This window comes from Ctenocephalides felis, unplaced genomic scaffold, assembly GCF_003426905.1.
Source record: "Ctenocephalides felis isolate EL2017-DRISC unplaced genomic scaffold, ASM342690v1 CF-g0.4_SCAFFOLD_03570, whole genome shotgun sequence".
NCBI classification, from domain to species: domain Eukaryota; kingdom Metazoa; phylum Arthropoda; class Insecta; order Siphonaptera; family Pulicidae; genus Ctenocephalides; species Ctenocephalides felis.
In genome coordinates this window covers 4,353,029-4,373,195 of record NW_020539724.1, presented here as the reverse complement: position 1 = coordinate 4,373,195, position 20,167 = coordinate 4,353,029, and the positions used below count along the sequence as shown (strand labels likewise).

Genomic DNA, 20,167 nt, shown 5'->3' with positions numbered 1-20,167 from the left:
ATCTTACATACTTACATAACTGAGTTTGTACAATAAAATATAAAAGTAATCACATGTTGGACGGATTCAGTTTCAACATTTTAATATATCTGGAGAGTATATTCTTAAGATTATTTTTCAATATAAAATTCTCAAATGAGATAAGGAATGTCCTAAGAATTTATAAAATAACAATCCTAATACTGATGAACACATTAAAAAATATAAAATTACAATAGTGCAATAATTTAACAACTACATGTTAAAACTAACTGTTATAGATAATAATATTATCTATGAATTAAGTTCCAAAACATAAAAGCTGCAAGTAAAATATAAATTCCACCTTGGATACTACTTGCACCAGCCAGTCTACATTTGAAAAGATCATACCTTGTCTCTTTGTCTTTGACAATATTTTCAAATTCAGCTTCTACTAATTGACCATCATAATATGTAATTAAATCTTCAAATGGATATTCAAATCCTTGGTTGCATTCACATTTGTAACCACCTGTCTCAAAACCGCGGCCCAAAATGGGTACACACTGTAATACAAATACATATAATAATACCAGCATTAAATATCTTCAACATCTGCTTCTTATACATACATATGAGCTTTTTTTGTCACATTTGTGTGTATCTTTGAAAGCATTTGGCACGTAAAAGTCATCTGGACATTGGTTGATATCTAATTGCTGCAAGTCCATTGTAACAGCAACAACACCCCTATAATTTAAAATATAAAATATTTAAAATAACAATAACAACAAAATATCAAATATGTTTAAATAAAAATACATACTTAAACTCTAGTTTAACTTTTTTTCCATCCCATCCAAAGAATGGTGATGCATATGTTATAAGCCATTTTTTCACTTTGCCTTCGCAATCAAATTGTGGGGCAGTCCAATGTCCATGATCAATATTTGCAGCTCGATAAAAATTTGGATAGTTTTCATATTTCATCAAAAATTCTCCAGTTTCATTATGTCTTATTTGAATTTTCATAGCAAACTTCTCAAGATCTTCAAAATTTGTAGACCAACGTTGTTTCAAGAACTGAAACCATTGTCTATTTGTATATAATTCTTCTGCAATATAAAATTCAAATGTTAATATAACAACTTTTCACAAAATGATCATTTCAGAAAAATCAACTAACCAGTTTTATTTAATCTAGCTAAATCTTCTACTTTAAATTGCCTGTTATTTAACTCTTTTCTATATGCAAATGGTGCAAAGAAAGTACGGTTTGTAAACTTATTTCGCTCCCAAAATGTACCAGCACTCCAAATTTTTGTATCACCAAGTACAAGTGATAATGTTTCTCCAATCATCTGATCTTCTGAAAGTGGTTTGTCAGCTACTCTTTTCCCAGAATAAACTTCAGTAGGATCAGAGATCTATAATAATTTAATACATTGATTTATAGATGTAAATAAGCAGAAAGATTAAGTATACATTAATATAATCCATATGAAAACTACCTGCAGAAAAGCACTAATAAAATTAGCCAACCGAACGGCCATCAAAGCCTCATTTCTAAATTGTTGCTCTGCTCCAAAAGCAATGTCTCCATGCAACATTAAATCTTGAGGATGAAAACTGTAAAATTTGTTTTTGAGTTGAATTATTATATGTAAACGCTTTATTTAGATTAATATAAACATCTAAACTTACTTTTTGCATGTTTTATAATTTACACCTTTAATAAATTTCAAAGCCTCATCTATGTTCATTCTTTTATTATGTAATGAGCTTGATCCTGATGAGTAATTTCTATATTCATGAAACTTCTCCAAATATTTTTCTCGTACATAGGGATGTGCAATCTCCCATTGTATAGGCATCTTATTCACCCCTGAAATCATTTAAAATTTTTAGCACAAGATTCATTAAATATGTGTTAATTAGTCTTACATCCTATCTTGCTGCAATCAAACCCATTATAATATTGTTCTGATGATGCTCTTTCAACAATTTCTCCTAAATATGGTCTTCTAACAACACTTGGCAAACGAAAACCAGGTTTACACCGGCATTGATAACCACCTCTCCTAAAACCCCAACCATGTAATGGTTCACACTAAAAGTTTTATAATTGTTTCATTATTAACAATATTATATGTACAATCAAGGTGAAACTAATTTTACAAATATGAAGCATTGCCAATCATAGCAGTAATATTTTACCTCAGTTGTTTCCTTTTTGCATCTGGCAGTATCAGCAAATCGGTTAGGGCCACTATTACCTTCACCTTTGGGACATTGATTGATATCAATTCTGTCCATGTCAAGCTCTAATACTACAGCAGCAGTATATCTAAAATTTGAAAACGTCAAAGGTAGTAATTTATAAGTGATTTACATTTTTTTTTGAATATCACTAAATATTTTCAATCCAAGTTCTAAATAAAGCAACAAAATATATAATTTATATTAAAATCATACTTGGGATATTCAATGTGTCTAAATTGTGTGTGACGTGGATAAATATCAGCAATTGGAACCACAGCAGCTACCATCCATTTATTTGAGCGACCACAATCAAAATAAGGTCTAGTCCATTTAACAGGACCAGGTACTTCATCAGCCCGTGGAGGTCCATGGAAGGTAAATGTTTCATTGGTATTGTTGGCATAACGTATTTCTATTTGGTATGTAGTTTTAGTATCATGTCTCTTCTCAACATTATCGGGCAACCATTTTTTGTACCATTCATTGATTCTAGGTAGTTTAATACAATATGTAGTTAATCAATATATAAAACACATTTGGTATTTTATGTTGAAAATTTAATTTGAATTTAAATTATATATAAATTGTAGTCTATACCTATAAAAATCTGATGTGTAATCAGAACTCAATTGATCAGACCTGATGGCACCAAGATCTCGAACAGTAAAAGTATTTAAGGTAGATATTTTTTGTAAATGAATAGGATCATTAAAATCATCTGCTCGAAAAGTTCTTGGAGCAAATAAAGGCATGGTTTTGTTAAAGAAGCCTCTATAAGATGAAGTATATGAACTATTTGGTGAAAAATATATGGCACTAGCATTTACAAAGGGATTTGCTGAAACATCGGCAACAGTTGACAGGAAATAGTACATCATTCCAGGATCGTATGTGTCATTAATTGCTGGTCTTATGAATCTACTTTGTAAAATATAACTCCAAAAAAATGATCTGCTTATGGCTATGTTATGCAAATGTAGAAGAGCAGTTCGATTTGGGAAAACTGGATTTATATTCAGGTCTTTGATATCAGGCAAGTGAGACACAGAATCTTCAGGTAGATACAAGTCGCCAAGATGTTGAATTGGACAATTATCTGGCGTAACCTGGTCCATTTTCGCTCGAATTTCATCGAAACTATCTCGTAATTGCCATTCGTACTGGGCGTAAACGCCCAATCCTATGACACACCCAAAGAATAATAACCGAGAAAAGAATATTGTGTCACTCATCTTGGATGTTTTTATTTAGAAAACAACGTGTTTAGACGTCACCGTCAGATTCACATATTTCGCGAAATAATTATGTATTTTAAAACATTTAATAAAACACTTTGGTTATGATAAGTTTGATGACAAACACCAAACCACTAGCAACGACTTAAAAACACAAACACCTGTAGCGTGGATAACATTTTGTTAACAACTTCACGTATGTAGAGTCGCACGATGAGTTTTTCCGTTAACATTTGAAATAATAAACTATCTGTAGTGTATATGTTACCATCAAATTTAAAAGTAATAAATCTTATTTATTATCTTAAAAGGTTAAATTAAAAGAAAATAAGTGAATACAAACGATTCCCAATAAGTTTTCATATAACTCTAGTCTGTAATATAGATAATAATTATCATGATACATAAGTCAGAAATTTAGATTTGATATATTCTAATGGAAGAATTGGATACAATAGATTTATTGGAAAAATGGTTAAATTTTAAAAATGCCTTATATATTAATATATAAGCCTTACATATAAACTCTTTAATTAATATATTAAATTTTATGGACTTTTTTTTGAATTTTCAATATCTAATAGATGAAATGGATACAAAGGATTTATTGGAGAAATAGTTAAATTTGAAAAATACCTTATATATTAATTTATATTCCTTATTATTACTATATAATTTATATATTAAATTTTATGGACTTCTTTTTATAATTTTCATCATCTGATAGTGTGGTGATAGTTGTGCTTTCGCTAGTCATAAGAGTAGTTTCGGAATTCCCTTCTGTGCTTGTAGATATATCTTGTTTTAGTAAATTAGCTGCATCTTCTCCAGTATGAATGACTCCTTTACACATATCAAGCTGATCACTCAATTTATCTCCAACTTTTAATATCGCTTCATCAGACAAAATATCTTCGGATTTCGGTTTAAGAGGCACTTCAATCAACTAAAATAAATAAATAAAATATATATATATATATATATATATATATATGCATTAATTTATTTATTTATATACTAATATATTAATTAATTTATTTATATACATATAGTTAACCTTTATCTCCTCATTCGGTACACGATCTAGAATTGTCTTTGTGTTATTAAAGAAAGCTTCAATTTTCGCTTTTGGTATTGGTTGCTCACCTGGTGTACCTTATGTAGCAATATAACAAATTTAATTTTCTTATTATTAATTAATTTAAATAAGAATTGCAGAAAGAATTCGTTGAATTTGTTGAATTAAATTAATATTTAGAAATGCAAATGAGAACATCGTACCGTTTTTGGCACATTCGATATCTTTGATAGGGACCATTGTAGTTGGAACACAGGAAGCTTTTGTGGGAGAACCAGAGGTAGTATTTGCAGCAGACATTGTTATCAAAGAATTGTTAAAATTGCCTAGATTTAAAAAAAAATGTATTACAGCATTCTCAAAAAGCCAACCTAATAATTTTCTTTCCAGAAAAATTATAATGTGTATACCAAAATATATGAAGTTGATAGCTCGAAATGTTATATAAATCTGATGACTCGAAATATAAATGAATATGAACAAAGAACATATTCTAATACCTTGTCCTTTTGCACTTTGAACAGTAGTTGCTGGCGCGGCTGACGCTACAATTACTTGTGATGTTGTCATCTTTTGTGGGAAAGTCGTTGCTTTAGTTACTGAAGTTCCAATAGAAATTTTTGGTGTGGCAATTTTTATTATTGCTACTGCACTTGAGTTTATTCCTTCAGTAGGCGGGGTAAGAGTGGTTTCACATGCCATTGTCGTAGCACTGCAAATGAAATTCAGTGAATCGTTTATAAAAATGAAAATTTGTATCGGACATACCCATGTCGTGACAAGCGTTCTTTATGCTCTATTGGTCCATTTTCTTCATAATCATCACTATCTAATGCTTTATCTTCGACTTTCTGGTGTTCGTCAGATCGCAATCTTTTCTCAGCAGGTTGCATGTAATAAACCTCATTTCCAATGTCCTACGTTAATAATGTATTTGTAAACTAGATTTTGAAGTACTTTTATTTTTTTCCATCATACCTCATATGATGTTTCTGTTATCGGTTCCATATTTGCAATTTGTTTATCGTTCTCATCAAATTCGTCATTATTGCTGTGTGCATAACGCATGTGTCTCCATAAATGTTCATAAGCTTCTCTTGAAAGCCGATAGGCTTTATTCTGCAGAAATATATGCTTAAATGAATTAAGTTGATAAGATACAAACTATTATGAAACATTGTATATTTTATAGAGTAACCAACAAATAAAGATTTTTTTAAATTTTAATTAGATTTTAGTAACATTAAAACCATAATTTAATTTAGTAACCTTTGATTCTTTGGGCGGACAGTTTTCGGGGCATTCTTTACGTACTGTGCATAGTTCTCTGTCGCCAGGCTTAGGACCTACTTCAGTCAAACATACTTCAGGATCTGCTATAATATCGTCTTCACCTAAAGAGGAGAAAAAAAAAGTTGTGTTGTTTAACATTTATTTTAATAATTACAACTCGCTTAAATAATAAATAAAAATCATACCGATTTTAGGAGATTCACGCACGCATTGAACTGTTCGTTTTCTAATTCCAGAACGAAAAGTGCAACCAGTACACGGACCCCATTCGCTTTTACGCCATCTGAAAATAATTAAATTTCTTATTCTATTTGTTTACTAACCCTGTATCTCATGATAGAACAGAGAGAATTTGAATTAATAAGAAGAATAAATTTTGATAGTGGTTGATTTACTTGGCTTTACAAGGTTGATCATTGCACAACTTGGTTTTAGGATCAGGTTTAGCACCGGCATCGCACATTTCAGGTCCAACTCTACCGACATTATCTTGAACACAATTGGGTCTAAAAAATATAATAAGTATTTTTATTACAATTCTTAATGGGCCTCTTAGACCAATTTATACTTGGATATGCTGACGCCTCCTCCGCACTGAGCAGAACATGGTAACCACTCTAAAAATTCCCAATGATAAGGGTTTGGAGCCTCAATATTTAACGGAGATTCTGGAGTATCAGATGATGTTAAAAGATCTGCAAAAAAGTGATCTAAAATTTAGTTTAATTTTTGAAACATACTATATATATATATATATATATATATATATATATATATATATATATATATATATATGATTTAATTCTAAGTTACCTAAATTAGAAGGCTCAGTCGTCGGTGCAGTAACCATATCTGATACAGATTCAGACTCCTTATCACCAGAATCGCCTTCTTGTCCTGGCATTCCGGCATTAAGAATTTTTTCCTCCCTTTCCGCTTTTTGCCTTTTTCGTGTCTGAACTTCTTTTTCTGCTTGTGCAATTTCACTCTCAGATACAGGCGTTGAATATGCGTATTTTATACCAGGATTATTAGCAGAATAAAAAGAAACCTAGAATAATAAACTAATTAATGAAAAAAATCCTAAAGCCATTATGTCCTCTGATAAAATTTACTTGTAGTATTAAGTCTTGTGTAAGTGGTCCCCCAATCATCAACTCTTCTCTAGTTGGCTCTGGATGAGTGTAGACGCCAACAGCACCACCAAAATCTTTTTCACCATCTACATTCTCACGACTAAAAATGTAATAATGGTATTATGCTCTGATTTTTCAAAAATAATATAATTTATTTATGCTTACTTATCACCATTGAGGAAAAATGTTGTACCATCAGCAGCCGAAACTGCCAAAGTATTATCAGAGGCAGCTAATTCGACTGCTATAATATTTCTCGAGCCTTTAGGTATAGTCGCAATCTTAACATATCCTGTTTAAAGTTCAATATGAACAAATAATATAACAAAATAAAATATAATTATATATTACCTGGTGTTGGTTTATCTTTAAACACTTTTTCAATTCGTTGACATTCAGTGCCTTTGCCATCGCAAATGCCACATATATCTTCAACAGCGTCTGAATCGAACTCCCAGTCACAGCCTACTTGCTGTAATAAATTATTTTAATTTATATTTAGTTGATAACTGTAATCGATAGCTTTGCTTACTTTACAGTAACCAGCCACGCACATGTCTCTAGTGCCCCTTTTACACTTTGTACCATCCTTTGCTCGCGGTGCGAGCTTTACGTAAATGTGCTTATTGTTAATGCAATACAAAGCACAAGGATCGGTATTAATTTTGCCTGTATAAGGCAACCACTTCAGCAGTTCACCGTTAAAAGGTTTTTCATCAAATTTTTTGCATTGAACAAATCGAAAACTTGGAGAATCATGCGGGCAATCCTAAAATAAAACCACAGCTCATACTATCTGTAAGTACTTGATGAATAAGTAAAACACAATTTACCTTCGTATTACAAATTTTGATACGTTTGCGATCACCAAGACAATAACGGCCTTTATTTTGTGGAATAGGATTATCACATTCCCGCTCTGATATTGATACTCCTCCGCCACAAGTTCGTGAGCATTCTCCCCAGGCGCCCCATTCGCCCCAACCGCCCGCAATCGAGCCAGGACGAGCTCCTATTTCAACGCACGTCCTATTGTAACACCACTACAAAACAAATAAAAAAATATTTATAAAAATAAAAGAATTTTTATAAAAATAAACAAATATATTAATAAACAAAATCGAATTGATTTTTATCCGTTAAACATTATTAAATACTTACCTTGTTCTCTCCGCATTTTGTACCTTCAGCTGGTGGTTCTCCCTTAGATGAACAAGAAGATGGCTTGTTTTTGCAAAAAAGCATCTGTTGTCAATATATTAGGCATTTAATTAAATATGTACATGAAAAAGCTCTATTGAAATAATTATAAAAAAAATACTTTGCAAAATTTTTCTTGATCTACTTCGCAGGCAGTAGATCCAGGAAAATCTAAGTCGCACTGATAATCAGCATCATATATAGCACCTAAAATTATTAGTGAATTATTTATATTATGTCAGATACTTTCTATTTCTCTAATATATTTTACCAGGTGGCATCTCCAAATCTTTAAACTTTGATTCTTGCGGTTTGTCATTTAAGCATTCTCCTAAATTATTTCTAAAACACACACATTAAAATTATGAACAAAAATGCAATTAGTTATTAACTTACTCAAAAAATGTTGTCATAAATGATTTGCTACAAGTGGACCATCTTCCAGTTGATAAATGAACAAAAGGAGACATAACATGGTAACTTTTATCTGGCGCTTGAGCTTGGCAGCCCGATTCCTCGGGCTTGTCATGACCACAACCCATACTAAAAAAATAATAAATTCATTTTTTATGAATTTTATTCATTACAGTTAGCAACAAATTAATAGTATATACACATGTCCCATTTCATGAGCAGTAACTACGCCAAGCATTAGTCCTGAATCTTCATTGATAGCGCAAGATCTGTCTCCGGTGCATGCGGCTGCAACATTTGCTAGGCCCAAAAGACCACAATTTTTCATTTTGTCGGAGCAAATATCATACCTTCAAACAAAATTCCAGGTGAATCTCATTTTTCATAATTTATTGAACTGAATGTTGTAATTTTTCTACTTTTTTTCTTGTCATTTATTAAAAATATAAAATATTTGTGCTACTACAACGGTGAGAGCTATCCACATACAACAAATAAACAAAAAATAATTAATTATTGATTATTAAGAAACCTTGTGAATAAAACAGCAATATCATGATGATGAGGATGTTGAATATCTGAAGGGTTGACACTTTGCTGCCATGCACAAAAACTATCTAAAGTTTTTTCGGCATCTTGACTTATTGACAAATCTATCGCTTTTTTCTCTTGCTCTAAGTAAATTAAACGAACAACAACGACATCCATTTGATTGCCAGAACTGGCATCGTGATAAAAATCAGCAACCTAAATGAAAAATGAATAATAAAAGAGATAACATCTTAAAAATGATAAATAAAATGAAAATCCATAAAGAATGATAAATTAAATAAAAATCCATATAATAACAGAAGAGTATTATAAGCATAAAATGATTGTATATATAAAAATGAATAAAAATAACTATATATACAACTTGCCATATTCATGATTGTCATTATATAAGTTTCGTGATCTCTGTCTTTATGATAATCCAAAAACTTTTTATCAACCACCACTAAAGTTTCCAAATATCTGTGTTTGCTTTCATATTCGCCTCGCTTCTTATATTGAGAACTTGAAGCACTTTTTACTTTATCTTTAATTTTTCGGGGATATTCCATAGACTTTTTATTAATACTGCTTGATTTTTTATGATTAATATCACGCTTTTTCAATTCCTCGCTTCTGTAAATGATTTAAACAATTTTGTTATTATCATTTAAGTATCTACATGGTTTTGCTGTCTAAAACAACCATATCATACCTGAATCTTCTTAACCAACCTTCTTCCCACTGATTTGTACCACATTGACCAGGTATTTCAAAATTTTTATTGTTATTTCGTCGTGAATATAAATTTTCTCGTTTAGAAAATTGTTGATCAGTATGTTTGCCTTTACGACGATTCAGGGGTCTCTCATCTAAAAACATTACTTAGAAAAATCTTGCAATATAACATTTAATTAATATCGAGATATTAATATATTTGAACGATTTTATCATATATCAATAATTTATATTTACAATCAGAAACTTCTTGATTATGACGGTCAGATAATAAACGATGGATGTGGTGACGAAAATTCTTGAACCGATTACCTCCAGTACTGTATGAATCATGATGACGACTAATACATTTTTATATTAATAAAACGCAATACTACGTTAATTATAAATATTTTTTACCTTTGTTCAGAATCTCGTGCGTTTTCTTCATTACTTTTTCCATGTTTAGAAGCAGTTGAATATGGAGAAAAGATATAACTATCATCGTCAGTGTCTACTGTTGTTAATCTATATTTTAAATTAGAATAAATATTCAAGATTGTAATTAATTTTTGTATATCAGTTTCTCATACGTAGGAAAATGTAGATCTCCCTTTATACTTTTAAATTCCGAGTGAGTAGTTGTTTTATATGTTGTGCTATCAGCGGCATTTGCCGTTGTTTTGACTTCACCATGAGGTTGTATTATATAATTCTCTTCAAAGTCTTCCTTCCCAGCATCAGATGTTTGATTTCCTGATTATAAAAAAATATATATTTTTAAAACAAAACAACCATATAATTACTACTCGCAAGCCTACCTCCACCTTCAGGCATATAAACTACATTTTCAGGTAATGGTTTATCTAAAACTACTGATGGTTCAGTATTTAAGAAATCAATATTATTTTTTTTATCTTTTCCTGGAATCGGAAAATTTTCTTCTTGAGTTTCCTGTATTTCTTTAGGCTTGCTATTAAATTTTTTTGATTTTTCAATGTTTTGAAGAAAAGATTGTTCCGGCCTATGTACAATATGAAGATGCTGCCCTAATGAATTTGGTTCATGATCGAGCGCTGGCTCTATGAAGTACGTTCCAAAGGGTGCTCTTATATAACCCGCCTATACAAATACCAATATAATATAATCATATTTATAGGTATTCATTTTTTTCAGATTTTACATTAAAATTTGTTAAATTATAACATTAAAGTATAAACTTACAATTCCTTCGCAAAGTGCTAGAGCAACTCTTGAACCTGGCTCCCCGCGTACTACTCCAGTATAATAGCATTGTAATGGACGTAATTTATTTAAAGTTCTCGAAGATACCGTTCTGTCTGCCTCAGCACCATGTCTTTCTAAAACCTACAAAAAATCATGTCATATAAAGCAATTCTAACGATAACTAAGATTATTAATAAATTAATAATAATTTATAAACAAAATTAGAATCAATTACTGCGTCTGGCGAAAGAAAACGATCATTGGGCCATAATTCCACATGAAGTTCTTCATCTGGGCCTATCGGAATCATATAATGTTCCTCAGGTTCACTTTCGCGTTCCATAAAAAGTGATGGTTTAGTCATTTTAAAGGATTCGTCTTCTTTTTGGCGTTTATTCAAATAATGTTTATTACTATTTGTATTTTTACTTTGTTGGCCCAGAATATCATTTCGTTCACCAAAAATATCATTTAGTTGGTCCAGATACAATGGATTTTCATTTTTCACTTCAGCGCTACCAGATTCATATCTATAAGGCTGTATAAACTTGTGTGACGATTGGAAAGATCCGACAGATTTTGGCACTGGAACTAGAAAAAAAGCATTTAGTGATATTTTAATATCTTTCAATTTAATTTATTAATAAAATATACAAGCACCGTCGTTATTTGCAAGCAAATCTTCATATTGAGCACCTGCATCTGCATTCTTGTTTTCATTATTAACATTTGGCCTATTGTCAGGGATCTTAATTGATGTACTAGAATAGTCGAGTATTTGCCTCCTTAACCTTTTATTGTTCTTTAAATCTATTTTCAATTTGCTAGCTTCTATCACATTAGGAGTTTCATTTATGTTTTCGCGTTTGCTTCTCGATTCACGCGCAGATTCCAAAACATGATCGTGGTTATCTGATTGTAGGTCTTGCTCTTCATTTTCTTCATAAGGCATAGCATTTCTTTTATTTCTAACTAAACTAGCATGATCTAAAATTTCTTCTGCAGCTTCTTCTTGCGAAGGTATTATGAATTCTGGAAATCTCAAATCTACATCCGAATCTCTGAATAATGTCTCCTGCACATCTGAATGTTTTAAAGGTATTGGGCTACTTGTAACATCCCTTTTATGTCTTTTAGTACTAGTATGATAAAAGATTTCATACTGAGGCTCACTTTCTGTGAGATGGTCAGCATTAATAACTGTATTTATTTTGTTTGAGATCTCTTTCTTTTTCCGTGATACATTTGGGTGTTCTAAAATTTTCACCCCTTCATCTAAATTATCGTCTACAAAGGATTCAGCAAAATTTATACCATTATTCGCTTCATAATTAGAATGATCATGATTATTGGACTTTGATAAATCATTGCCAGTTTCAGGAATATCAATGTAATTGATGTTAGTGAGATCTGCAAGATCTGATCTTTGCTCATTATTCGTATCAGAATTTTGAGCTAATGGCGAATAAATATTATAATTTTTTGGCATTTCACCATGTTTACTTTTTTCGGAATCCAAAACGCTTCTTTCCTTCATCAATTTTGCATTGTCAGTTTTTAGTGCGTTAGAAGATCGTTTTGCTTTTTGATCAAAATCCCAATTTAACTCGTCTTCTTCCTGTTTCTGATCATCGTCCTCATTTGACTTTTTTTTTAATGATTCTTTAAAGTTATGTGCCCGAGTATCAGAGAACTTTTTAGTAGCCCTACACTTCTTTTTATCTATAGAATTTGCTTTATGTTTTTGCTCTGTTAATCAGTTAAAATTATTAAATGACGTTTTAAAATTATTAATTAATACAAAAGGATTATAATTTGAAAGACATACCGTTTTTTACACTAGAGTCGTTACACTCCTCTTTACCTATAGAACTTGCTTTATGTTTTTGCACTGTTAATTAATTAAAATTATTAAATGATGTTTTAAGAGTATTAATTAATACAAAATGATTATAATTTGAAAGGCATACCGTTTTTTACACTAGAGTCTCTACACTTCTTTTTACCTATAGAACTTGTTTTTTGTTTTTGCTCTGTTAATCAATTAAAATGATTAAATGATGTTTTACAAGTATTAATTAATACAAAATGAATATAATTTGAGACATACCGTTTTTTTCACTAGAGTGTACGGAGCATTTAGATTTTTCCTTCGTTGCACAGTTAATTGTATTTTCTTTCGATACATCTCTTCGTTTCCTGAAAATGTGAACAATTTATATTGGATAATTGTTTTATTTTAACTGTACAACATACCTATAATATTCATATTTCCTAGGTAAGTGGTAAGCTATAAAGTCTCCATCAGCATTTACCCTCCTTGGCACAACCGCATAAAAATTGCTGATGTCTCTTGTATAACGTCCTATTTTATTAAAAGTAGTCGAAGCACAATTCACATTTAAATTTATTATAATACACTAATTCAGGATGATAAATATTACCTCTTACAACATGAATATCATCCTCGTCTTCAAATTCTAAAGAAGCGCATATTACGATAAAGCTGAATATTAAAAAAAATAGTTTTATACAAGTATACTTGGTGACAGGACGTATATTATTGTTAACGAATATATTAAACATATTCTTGTTTTATATAAAATATATTAACTAAAATGACATTCAAAACAAATGCGATCCGATCTATCAATATATTAAAATTTACAAGATTTCAGACAATATAAAAAATTCCGATTAAATACGAATGTGCATATTATTTTACAGGTTTTTGGTTTATTGTATATTAAAATAATCAGTAAATTAATAAAAACACATAATAAAACTTATATAATTATTTATTGACATGTTAATAAGAATATCATAGCAGGCTGTTATATTCATATCCATGATAAGTTTGAAATTGAGCTTATCACAGATTTACAAAGTAATAAATATTAATAAAAAAACTTAAATTTGATTAACTAATTGATTTTGAAACTAGCTAAAGTCATTAAGAAATTTTTTTGCATTTGTGTCTAAATAATTATTTAAAGCTCGTATCTTGCTTTCTTGTTCTTGAAGTGTTAAATTTAATCTTTCATATTTATTTATTAATTCTTTTTTGGCAGTTCGTCTAGATTTATCAAATACTCTATCAAATCTGTCTAATGTTTTCAAAGCTCTTGAAATGCTATCACCGATTTCGTCAATTGTTGAAATATGTGAATTTAGTTTTTTCCGTTTATTGTCATACTCGTAATCTTTTTCAATAACTTCGAACTTCTCTTGATCAGCTCTGTTTTGTAGAATAAATTGCTTGCATTTCAACCACCAAGGCTCATTCAAATAATTTAAAAAAAGTTTAGTGTTATATACAATAAATAACGAAGGATCTTTACTTAAAATTCTGTTCAATTTTTCAGTGACTAGGTCTCGAACTAATACATCGATTATATCAGTCCAACACATGTTCTTCATTTGTGTTTGAAAATCTGGTGAATGATTTACATTTTTGAAGGCAACGCAGAACATTTTCGATGCCAAAGCTTCAACTTGCTCTGAACCTGGTAATATTTTTGCACAATGTTTTATCAAAAATGTATTGAATTCTGTTGCGTCTTGTATGTAACTGGTATCATCAAAATAAGGCATTTCAAAGTTTTTTATTACGCTTCTAATCCTACATAGATGTTTTACATTCCTCCAGTTTTCCGGAAAATATTCGTAAGTCAATGTCGTACTCAATGGTTCGGGTAAAAAACGCCTCAGTTCCGGCGCAAAATCCTTATATTCGTGCAGGGACTCATCGGATATCATTTCCAAACATTTTCCAACAGCGTTGTTGTATAACTGTATTATGAAATTAGGATCTAAAAATAGTTTCCGTAATACATAGTTATTTCTAGAGGCAAAAGCCAATTTTTGAATAAGTTCACTCCCAAGACAATCGTAGATAAATGATTCGAAACTATCCATTTGTAAATGTGAATCAGGTATGCGAAGTTTTGATAACCATTCCAAAGCTTCTGTAGACAAGCTATGAAGGGTATTAAATTTATGATCTTCACTAATTAAAATACAATATCGATCACTGAAACCGTTATCACGCAAAAAACTATCAAATTCTTCGACATCACAATTTGCGTCATGCTTAGCTTTTACACATATAATAATAAATGAAAATGTTGGCCTATCACGATGTTTCAGAACCTTCATGAGTCTTTCTTTCATTCTTGTTTGGGAAAAGCTATCACTCATAGTGAAGAATATCATACTGTTCATTCCTAACAGGTCTTCAATATTATTACAACACCCAATATTTTTTCTATACGAAATCGCTACAGAAGTAGCGTAATTTCTATCAAAATACTCATTCAAATGTAACTGATTTTTATCTTTCGAATCATCTGTCTCCCTAAAAGCGCGGTCAACCCAATTATCAAGATATTTTGACCAATAACTTCCTTCTATTTCATCAGGAATAGATATTATCACTTTCCAATATGCTTTGCTTTTCGGTTTTAAATTCTGACTAGAAGTGATAATGTTTTCACAGAGCTCGCGCAATTGGTTTATTTTTTTAACTGTTTCATGTTCAACAAATATACTATCAACAGAAAAGTTTTTATAATTCAATATATTTTCGAGAGCGGATTTCTGATTTTCTCGATATAATAAAGATGCTTCTTCATCCACAGATCGTGCAGGTATCCAAATTGGAGTTTCTTCAATCGCTTTTCGTTTTAACTTTCTAATCAATACATTTTCTAACCATAAATTGAAATATTTTTTAGCAATTCGTTGTTGATTTTTAGTTTGTAAACTTTGAAGACTTCTATGAACCCTCAATTCTAACAATACCTCTTCATGTAAAACTGTCTTTATAATATCTGTAATAAACTGATCAGTCAATTCTATAGCACTATTACAGATTTTATTGAACCTTTGCAGCTCCTTTAATGCTTGAGATTTACATGTTTGTGAAATCTCTTCAGTTAATATTTCATCAAATAACTTTGAAGCTTCTTTTATACAGTTTTCAACAGCAATTTGCTTTTGTTTTTCTTTTTCTTCTTCAAGTTTATTTAAGTCAATTAATTTTTTGTTCTTTACATCAATATATTTGTTTTCGGTTTCTTTGGATGTTTGTTGCTCCAAATTCTTTTGTTGGGAAAATATTGCTTCAGGCTGAATTTCAGGTTGCTTAACTAAACCGAATGTAAAATTATGAATATTATTTGTATTGTTTTGTGGTGTACTAGTATGTGAAGTTACATTATTATTGTTAGAAGATGTTGCGAAAGAAAAGGGGCTATTTGATATGCTTAATCCAGTAGTAGAGCCTGCAAATACTGATTTTTCCCCAGGCACATCTATTTTCAATGAATGATTATTTTGATTAGAAGCAGTTTGACTAAAGATGGTATTAGAAACATTTGACTGTGTATTATCAGGTTGTTTTGAAAAAATATTCGTTCCAGAAGATGCAAAAATATTTGGATTTGAAGTATCAGTAAATATATTACTTGAAGTCGTTGAAGCAGTTTTGAAAATGTTAGTAGATTGTGATGAATTACTTGCAGATGTAATTATTGTTTTTGAAAGATTATTGTTAATAGGAATTTGAAGCAAATTAGTTGATAATTCGACATTGTTATTGGTTTTAGGCTGTGCAAAACTGCTCATACCAAAAATATTATTAGATTTATCAACTAAACTACTATCAGAAGATGAAGGCTTTTCAACATCTGGCGCTGGATTAATTTTCTTAAATATGGTACTTTCAAATGTAGGGCTAGGTGAACAAATGGTTGCCTCATCATTTGTTAAAGTCTGATCGCTAGCTGATAAAGCTTCAGAAGTTAAGTAACCTTCTTCATCAAAGCTATTATGAGGTACATATCTTGAGAAATCCATTTCTGGTAATGGGCCTCCATAAATAGCTTCACCAACAGTGCACGAACGCTTGGATTCTATAATATTTAAGCACCTGTTCGATTGAAGAGAAAACTCAGGCTCAGCAAACATTTGTTTATCTAAATATATGATGTCTTCTGTAATATTGCAAGATAATCCATAATTTTCTACAAAGTGTATGCATTGTTCAATGTCCTCAAATGCTAGAATGTTTGTCATATCTGTTAAAGAAAATGTAGTAGGAATTCTAGCTACAAATGATTTCACAATGATTGTGATAGCTTTTGCTCGCACTTGATTAAAATATCTTAGTAATACGCAAGCATTAAGATAGGTTGTTTCACGAACTAGTTTGAAAAATTTCACATAATTATTACTGTCCACTGCCAAAAACACTTTGATGGCAAATTGAACCTGTGGCGACTGTTGTATTGCAGGGCTCCATCTTTGTACTTCCCACATAAAATTGCAATTGTTTAAATTTAATAATATTATATAAGCTCGAAACTCGGCTTCATTCTCACAAATTTCTCCTCTCTTGCCAAGGTCGTGATACATATATTTTAGGGACTGCAGGCATTTGGTAAGATTTTCAGTGTTTATTCTTTGATCAAATACTGAAACGTCTTCACTTGCAAGTCGAGCTGCACAGTGAATATGAAAACGCGCGCATTGCTCAACTAATTTTACAGAGCCTGTACAACATAAACCTTGTTGGGTTAAATCTTTTCGAATACTTCTTGTTCTATCCCAGAAGAAATGATACCAATCGTTCAAGTTCACCTTTAACAAAATTTATATAATATTTTTTATACAATATAATATCTCCAAAAATCTATGAACTTCGAATTATGTTCTCATGTAATAAAGTGTACTAATTGTATTATCATAAAAAATGAATACTAATATATTCCTTATATATGAGTAGATAAAACTTTTATAAAGTTGGCTTTCATGTTGAGTTAAATAAATAGTGTTTAATAATTAATTAATAGTTATATAAAAACTCATACTCTCCCAACATTTCTCACATGCCATTTGTAAACTTAGTATTCAACAGAACGAATTGGCATTTTAATTGAAAAAAGAATGATAGTCTTATATTTATGAATCAATAATAATAATAATATATAATGGTAATATTCACATTTTGTTCCTCACTAATATCAGCAATCTTCAGCAAAAGATAAGACATAGTTCTTTCTAATACTGGAACAGGCCTTAAATCATGAGGCAGAGGAATTTCTTGATCAGCTGAGCTTCTTGAATATTGTTTAACTGCTGCGTAATGATCCATTACACGTGAATCATGTAAACTTTGCTCATATTGTGCAATCTGAAAGATCATTTAATGATAAATTATCTTTAGATTTAAATAAAAACCAAACAAAGAGATATTTTGCATACTTGATGTTGATATTCACGCATCAGACGTTCTTTTTCAGGACACATGTCAGGGCAGGTTCCTTTAATATGATCTGATTTAACAGAAGCCTCATTTGAATCTTGTAATCTAATAAGTTGATCTCGGGCATCTAGTGCCCTATATTTTTGTTCAATAGTTATTGCTGGCGAAGTTAAAATATCTGAAAATTAAATACGGTTAAAGTAACTGTTCATTAAAATTAACAGAAGTAAGTTACCTTTAAGGTTATCTATATTAGCTGACTTGATTGATATCGGTTTAGTATCAACATCAATAGTTTTTTGTGGCTTGACTTTTTTTGGTTTTGATAGTTGATTTTTAGCAGGCTTTTTAACAACGTCTTGAGTGAGATCAATAATCATAGCTAAGGTATAAATAATAATATATTATAAAAAGTATCCTTAATTAAATGTTTTGAAAAGTTTGAGATATAATCTTACGCTGTTGCCTGCTTAATCTAGGAGCTGCTGGTGCAAGTGCTTGCATGGCATCTAATTCTGCTTGTACTTCAGGGTCAGGCAACCAATCTGGATCAACCACTTTTGCTCGTGTACTTAAATAATTATATAAATATGAACAAAATTAACAAAATCATTGTACAAATGCCAAATATTTTGATCCTATCATATACTTTTTTGTTGATGCCCAATCTATGTCAAATAAAAATCCATCATACTCTCCTCCATACTCTATTGCATCTTCAGCACTATCTCTTTCAACGTAATCAATTGTGCAACTCATTTGCTGTGGTCTAACATACATTGTAGCAATTTTGCCAAATTGTGCAAAATGTTGCTTTGCTACCCCCTTATTAAGTAATGCCTCTGGTATGTCTGTACAGCTAAAATAAGAATTAATTAAAAAATAGAGTTCGGCTACGTATTTTATTATTGAATTATAAACTGTCCTAAGTAGGAAAACAAAAAATAATAAAGGTAACCCTTCTGTCGACAAAACTACTGATATGGATAGTCTGTGTATAGTTCTGTCGATACAATCGTATATTAACAGCAAAGACTTTCTTGGTTCTTAATTAATAAATTGTAAATGATCAAAATAATTTTGGACAGCTTTTTTCAATAGCAATGGTTTTTCAAGTAGGCATTAATCAGAAGAAAATTTTCGTTTTTTCTATAAAATACGGACTTGATATCTTAATTTAAATGAAAGAACTTTAATTAAGTTCTTACACTCTTATCAAATATGTGATAATTATTACATTACTGGTAATATTTATTAACGATTTTAGGTTATATTTACCATATAGAATAACGCTGGAGTTTCGATTCATTGTTGGAATCCATTGCTGATAAATGTCTATGAAACTTATGATGCACTTTAAATTTAGGACATTTATATTTTTTAATCCATTTAATATATTTTAATTAATTAATTAGTAACATTTGTATTACAACATTTCTGATATCTGTAAAATGACAACCAAAACAAAACATCCCTGCTGCAGCAAACAGTTGTACCAATCTCATCCGTTAGTGAATAAATCCGTTATTCAAATTCAAATTTAATACACATTAATATATTTATTATATTATATACATATATATTACATTATATATATTATAATATTTATGTATATTCATTCTAGAATACATATGCATATATACACATAACCGAAAAATATTGTAATTGTAATTAACAATCATCATTGTTATTAAATTTTATATTTTTCTAATTTCTAACATATTTTATATTTTAATAACATATGCATAAAGGACTAAAGTAGAAAAACTAATCTAATAATCCAAATATTATAGCATACCTTCCCTTATACAAAACGAATCTTATATAAAGTTTAGGCCAAATTTTA

The 20,167-nt window shown here is 30.3% G+C and overlaps 3 protein-coding genes across 3 annotated transcripts; all 3 read right to left on the bottom strand.

Annotated features, from left to right (window-relative positions):
• Positions 1 to 71: 71 nt before the first annotated feature.
• Positions 72 to 3,591, bottom strand: LOC113383727. Its single transcript, XM_026621976.1, has 10 exons — positions 2,821 to 3,591; positions 2,437 to 2,712; positions 2,179 to 2,308; positions 1,906 to 2,071; positions 1,666 to 1,846; positions 1,473 to 1,590; positions 1,148 to 1,388; positions 788 to 1,076; positions 594 to 711; positions 72 to 527 (listed from the first exon to the last, which is right to left on the bottom strand). The coding sequence occupies exons 1-10, from the start codon at positions 3,453 to 3,455 to the stop codon at positions 270 to 272; spliced, it is 2,412 nt and encodes an 803-aa protein (XP_026477761.1). The 5' UTR covers positions 3,456 to 3,591; the 3' UTR covers positions 72 to 269.
• Positions 3,592 to 3,875: 284 nt separating this feature from the next.
• On the bottom strand, positions 3,876 to 13,904 carry LOC113383111. Its single transcript, XM_026621363.1, has 35 exons — positions 13,861 to 13,904; positions 13,499 to 13,560; positions 13,311 to 13,419; positions 13,165 to 13,253; positions 13,025 to 13,087; positions 12,883 to 12,945; positions 11,709 to 12,803; positions 11,290 to 11,645; positions 11,052 to 11,195; positions 10,829 to 10,949; positions 9,826 to 9,877; positions 9,500 to 9,635; positions 9,112 to 9,326; positions 8,780 to 8,929; positions 8,562 to 8,708; positions 8,437 to 8,507; positions 8,287 to 8,372; positions 8,127 to 8,210; positions 7,799 to 8,008; positions 7,498 to 7,734; positions 7,317 to 7,437; positions 7,131 to 7,257; positions 6,945 to 7,065; positions 6,643 to 6,880; positions 6,398 to 6,524; positions 6,225 to 6,335; positions 6,015 to 6,112; positions 5,806 to 5,930; positions 5,515 to 5,655; positions 5,305 to 5,453; positions 5,037 to 5,248; positions 4,740 to 4,862; positions 4,516 to 4,613; positions 4,157 to 4,404; positions 3,876 to 3,891 (listed from the first exon to the last, which is right to left on the bottom strand). The coding sequence occupies exons 1-35, from the start codon at positions 13,902 to 13,904 to the stop codon at positions 3,876 to 3,878; spliced, it is 5,589 nt and encodes a 1,862-aa protein (XP_026477148.1).
• Positions 13,905 to 13,994: 90 nt separating this feature from the next.
• On the bottom strand, positions 13,995 to 19,754 carry LOC113383110. Its single transcript, XM_026621362.1, has 7 exons — positions 19,600 to 19,754; positions 18,971 to 19,180; positions 18,780 to 18,892; positions 18,557 to 18,703; positions 18,321 to 18,499; positions 18,061 to 18,249; positions 13,995 to 17,696 (listed from the first exon to the last, which is right to left on the bottom strand). The coding sequence occupies exons 1-7, from the start codon at positions 19,641 to 19,643 to the stop codon at positions 13,995 to 13,997; spliced, it is 4,584 nt and encodes a 1,527-aa protein (XP_026477147.1). The 5' UTR covers positions 19,644 to 19,754.
• Between the last annotated feature and the right edge of the window lie 413 nt (positions 19,755 to 20,167).

Excerpts from the sequence above, each read along its gene's own strand:
- LOC113383727 (XM_026621976.1), bottom strand. The coding sequence starts at position 3,455 with ATGAGTGACACAATATTCTTTTCTCGGTTATTATTCTTTGGGTGTGTC. Across the intron at positions 2,713-2,820 it reads TACACATCAGATTTTTATAG|AATCAATGAATGGTACAAAA; the intron begins GTATAGACTACA and ends TAAACTACCTAG. Across the intron at positions 2,072-2,178 it reads GCAAAAAGGAAACAACTGAG|TGTGAACCATTACATGGTTG; the intron begins GTAAAATATTAC and ends TAAAACTTTTAG.
- LOC113383111 (XM_026621363.1), bottom strand. The coding sequence starts at position 13,904 with ATGGATATGAATATAACAGCCTGCTATGATATTCTTATTAACAT. Across the intron at positions 11,196-11,289 it reads GTTTTCTTTCGCCAGACGCA|GTTTTAGAAAGACATGGTGC; the intron begins GTAATTGATTCT and ends GATTTTTTGTAG. Across the intron at positions 7,438-7,497 it reads GCGTGGCTGGTTACTGTAAA|CAAGTAGGCTGTGACTGGGA; the intron begins GTAAGCAAAGCT and ends AATTTATTACAG.
- LOC113383110 (XM_026621362.1), bottom strand. The coding sequence starts at position 19,643 with ATGGATTCCAACAATGAATCGAAACTCCAGCGTTATTCTATATG. Across the intron at positions 18,893-18,970 it reads GATTGGGCATCAACAAAAAA|TACACGAGCAAAAGTGGTTG; the intron begins GTATATGATAGG and ends TAATTATTTAAG. Across the intron at positions 18,704-18,779 it reads TAGATTAAGCAGGCAACAGC|CTATGATTATTGATCTCACT; the intron begins GTAAGATTATAT and ends TTTATACCTTAG.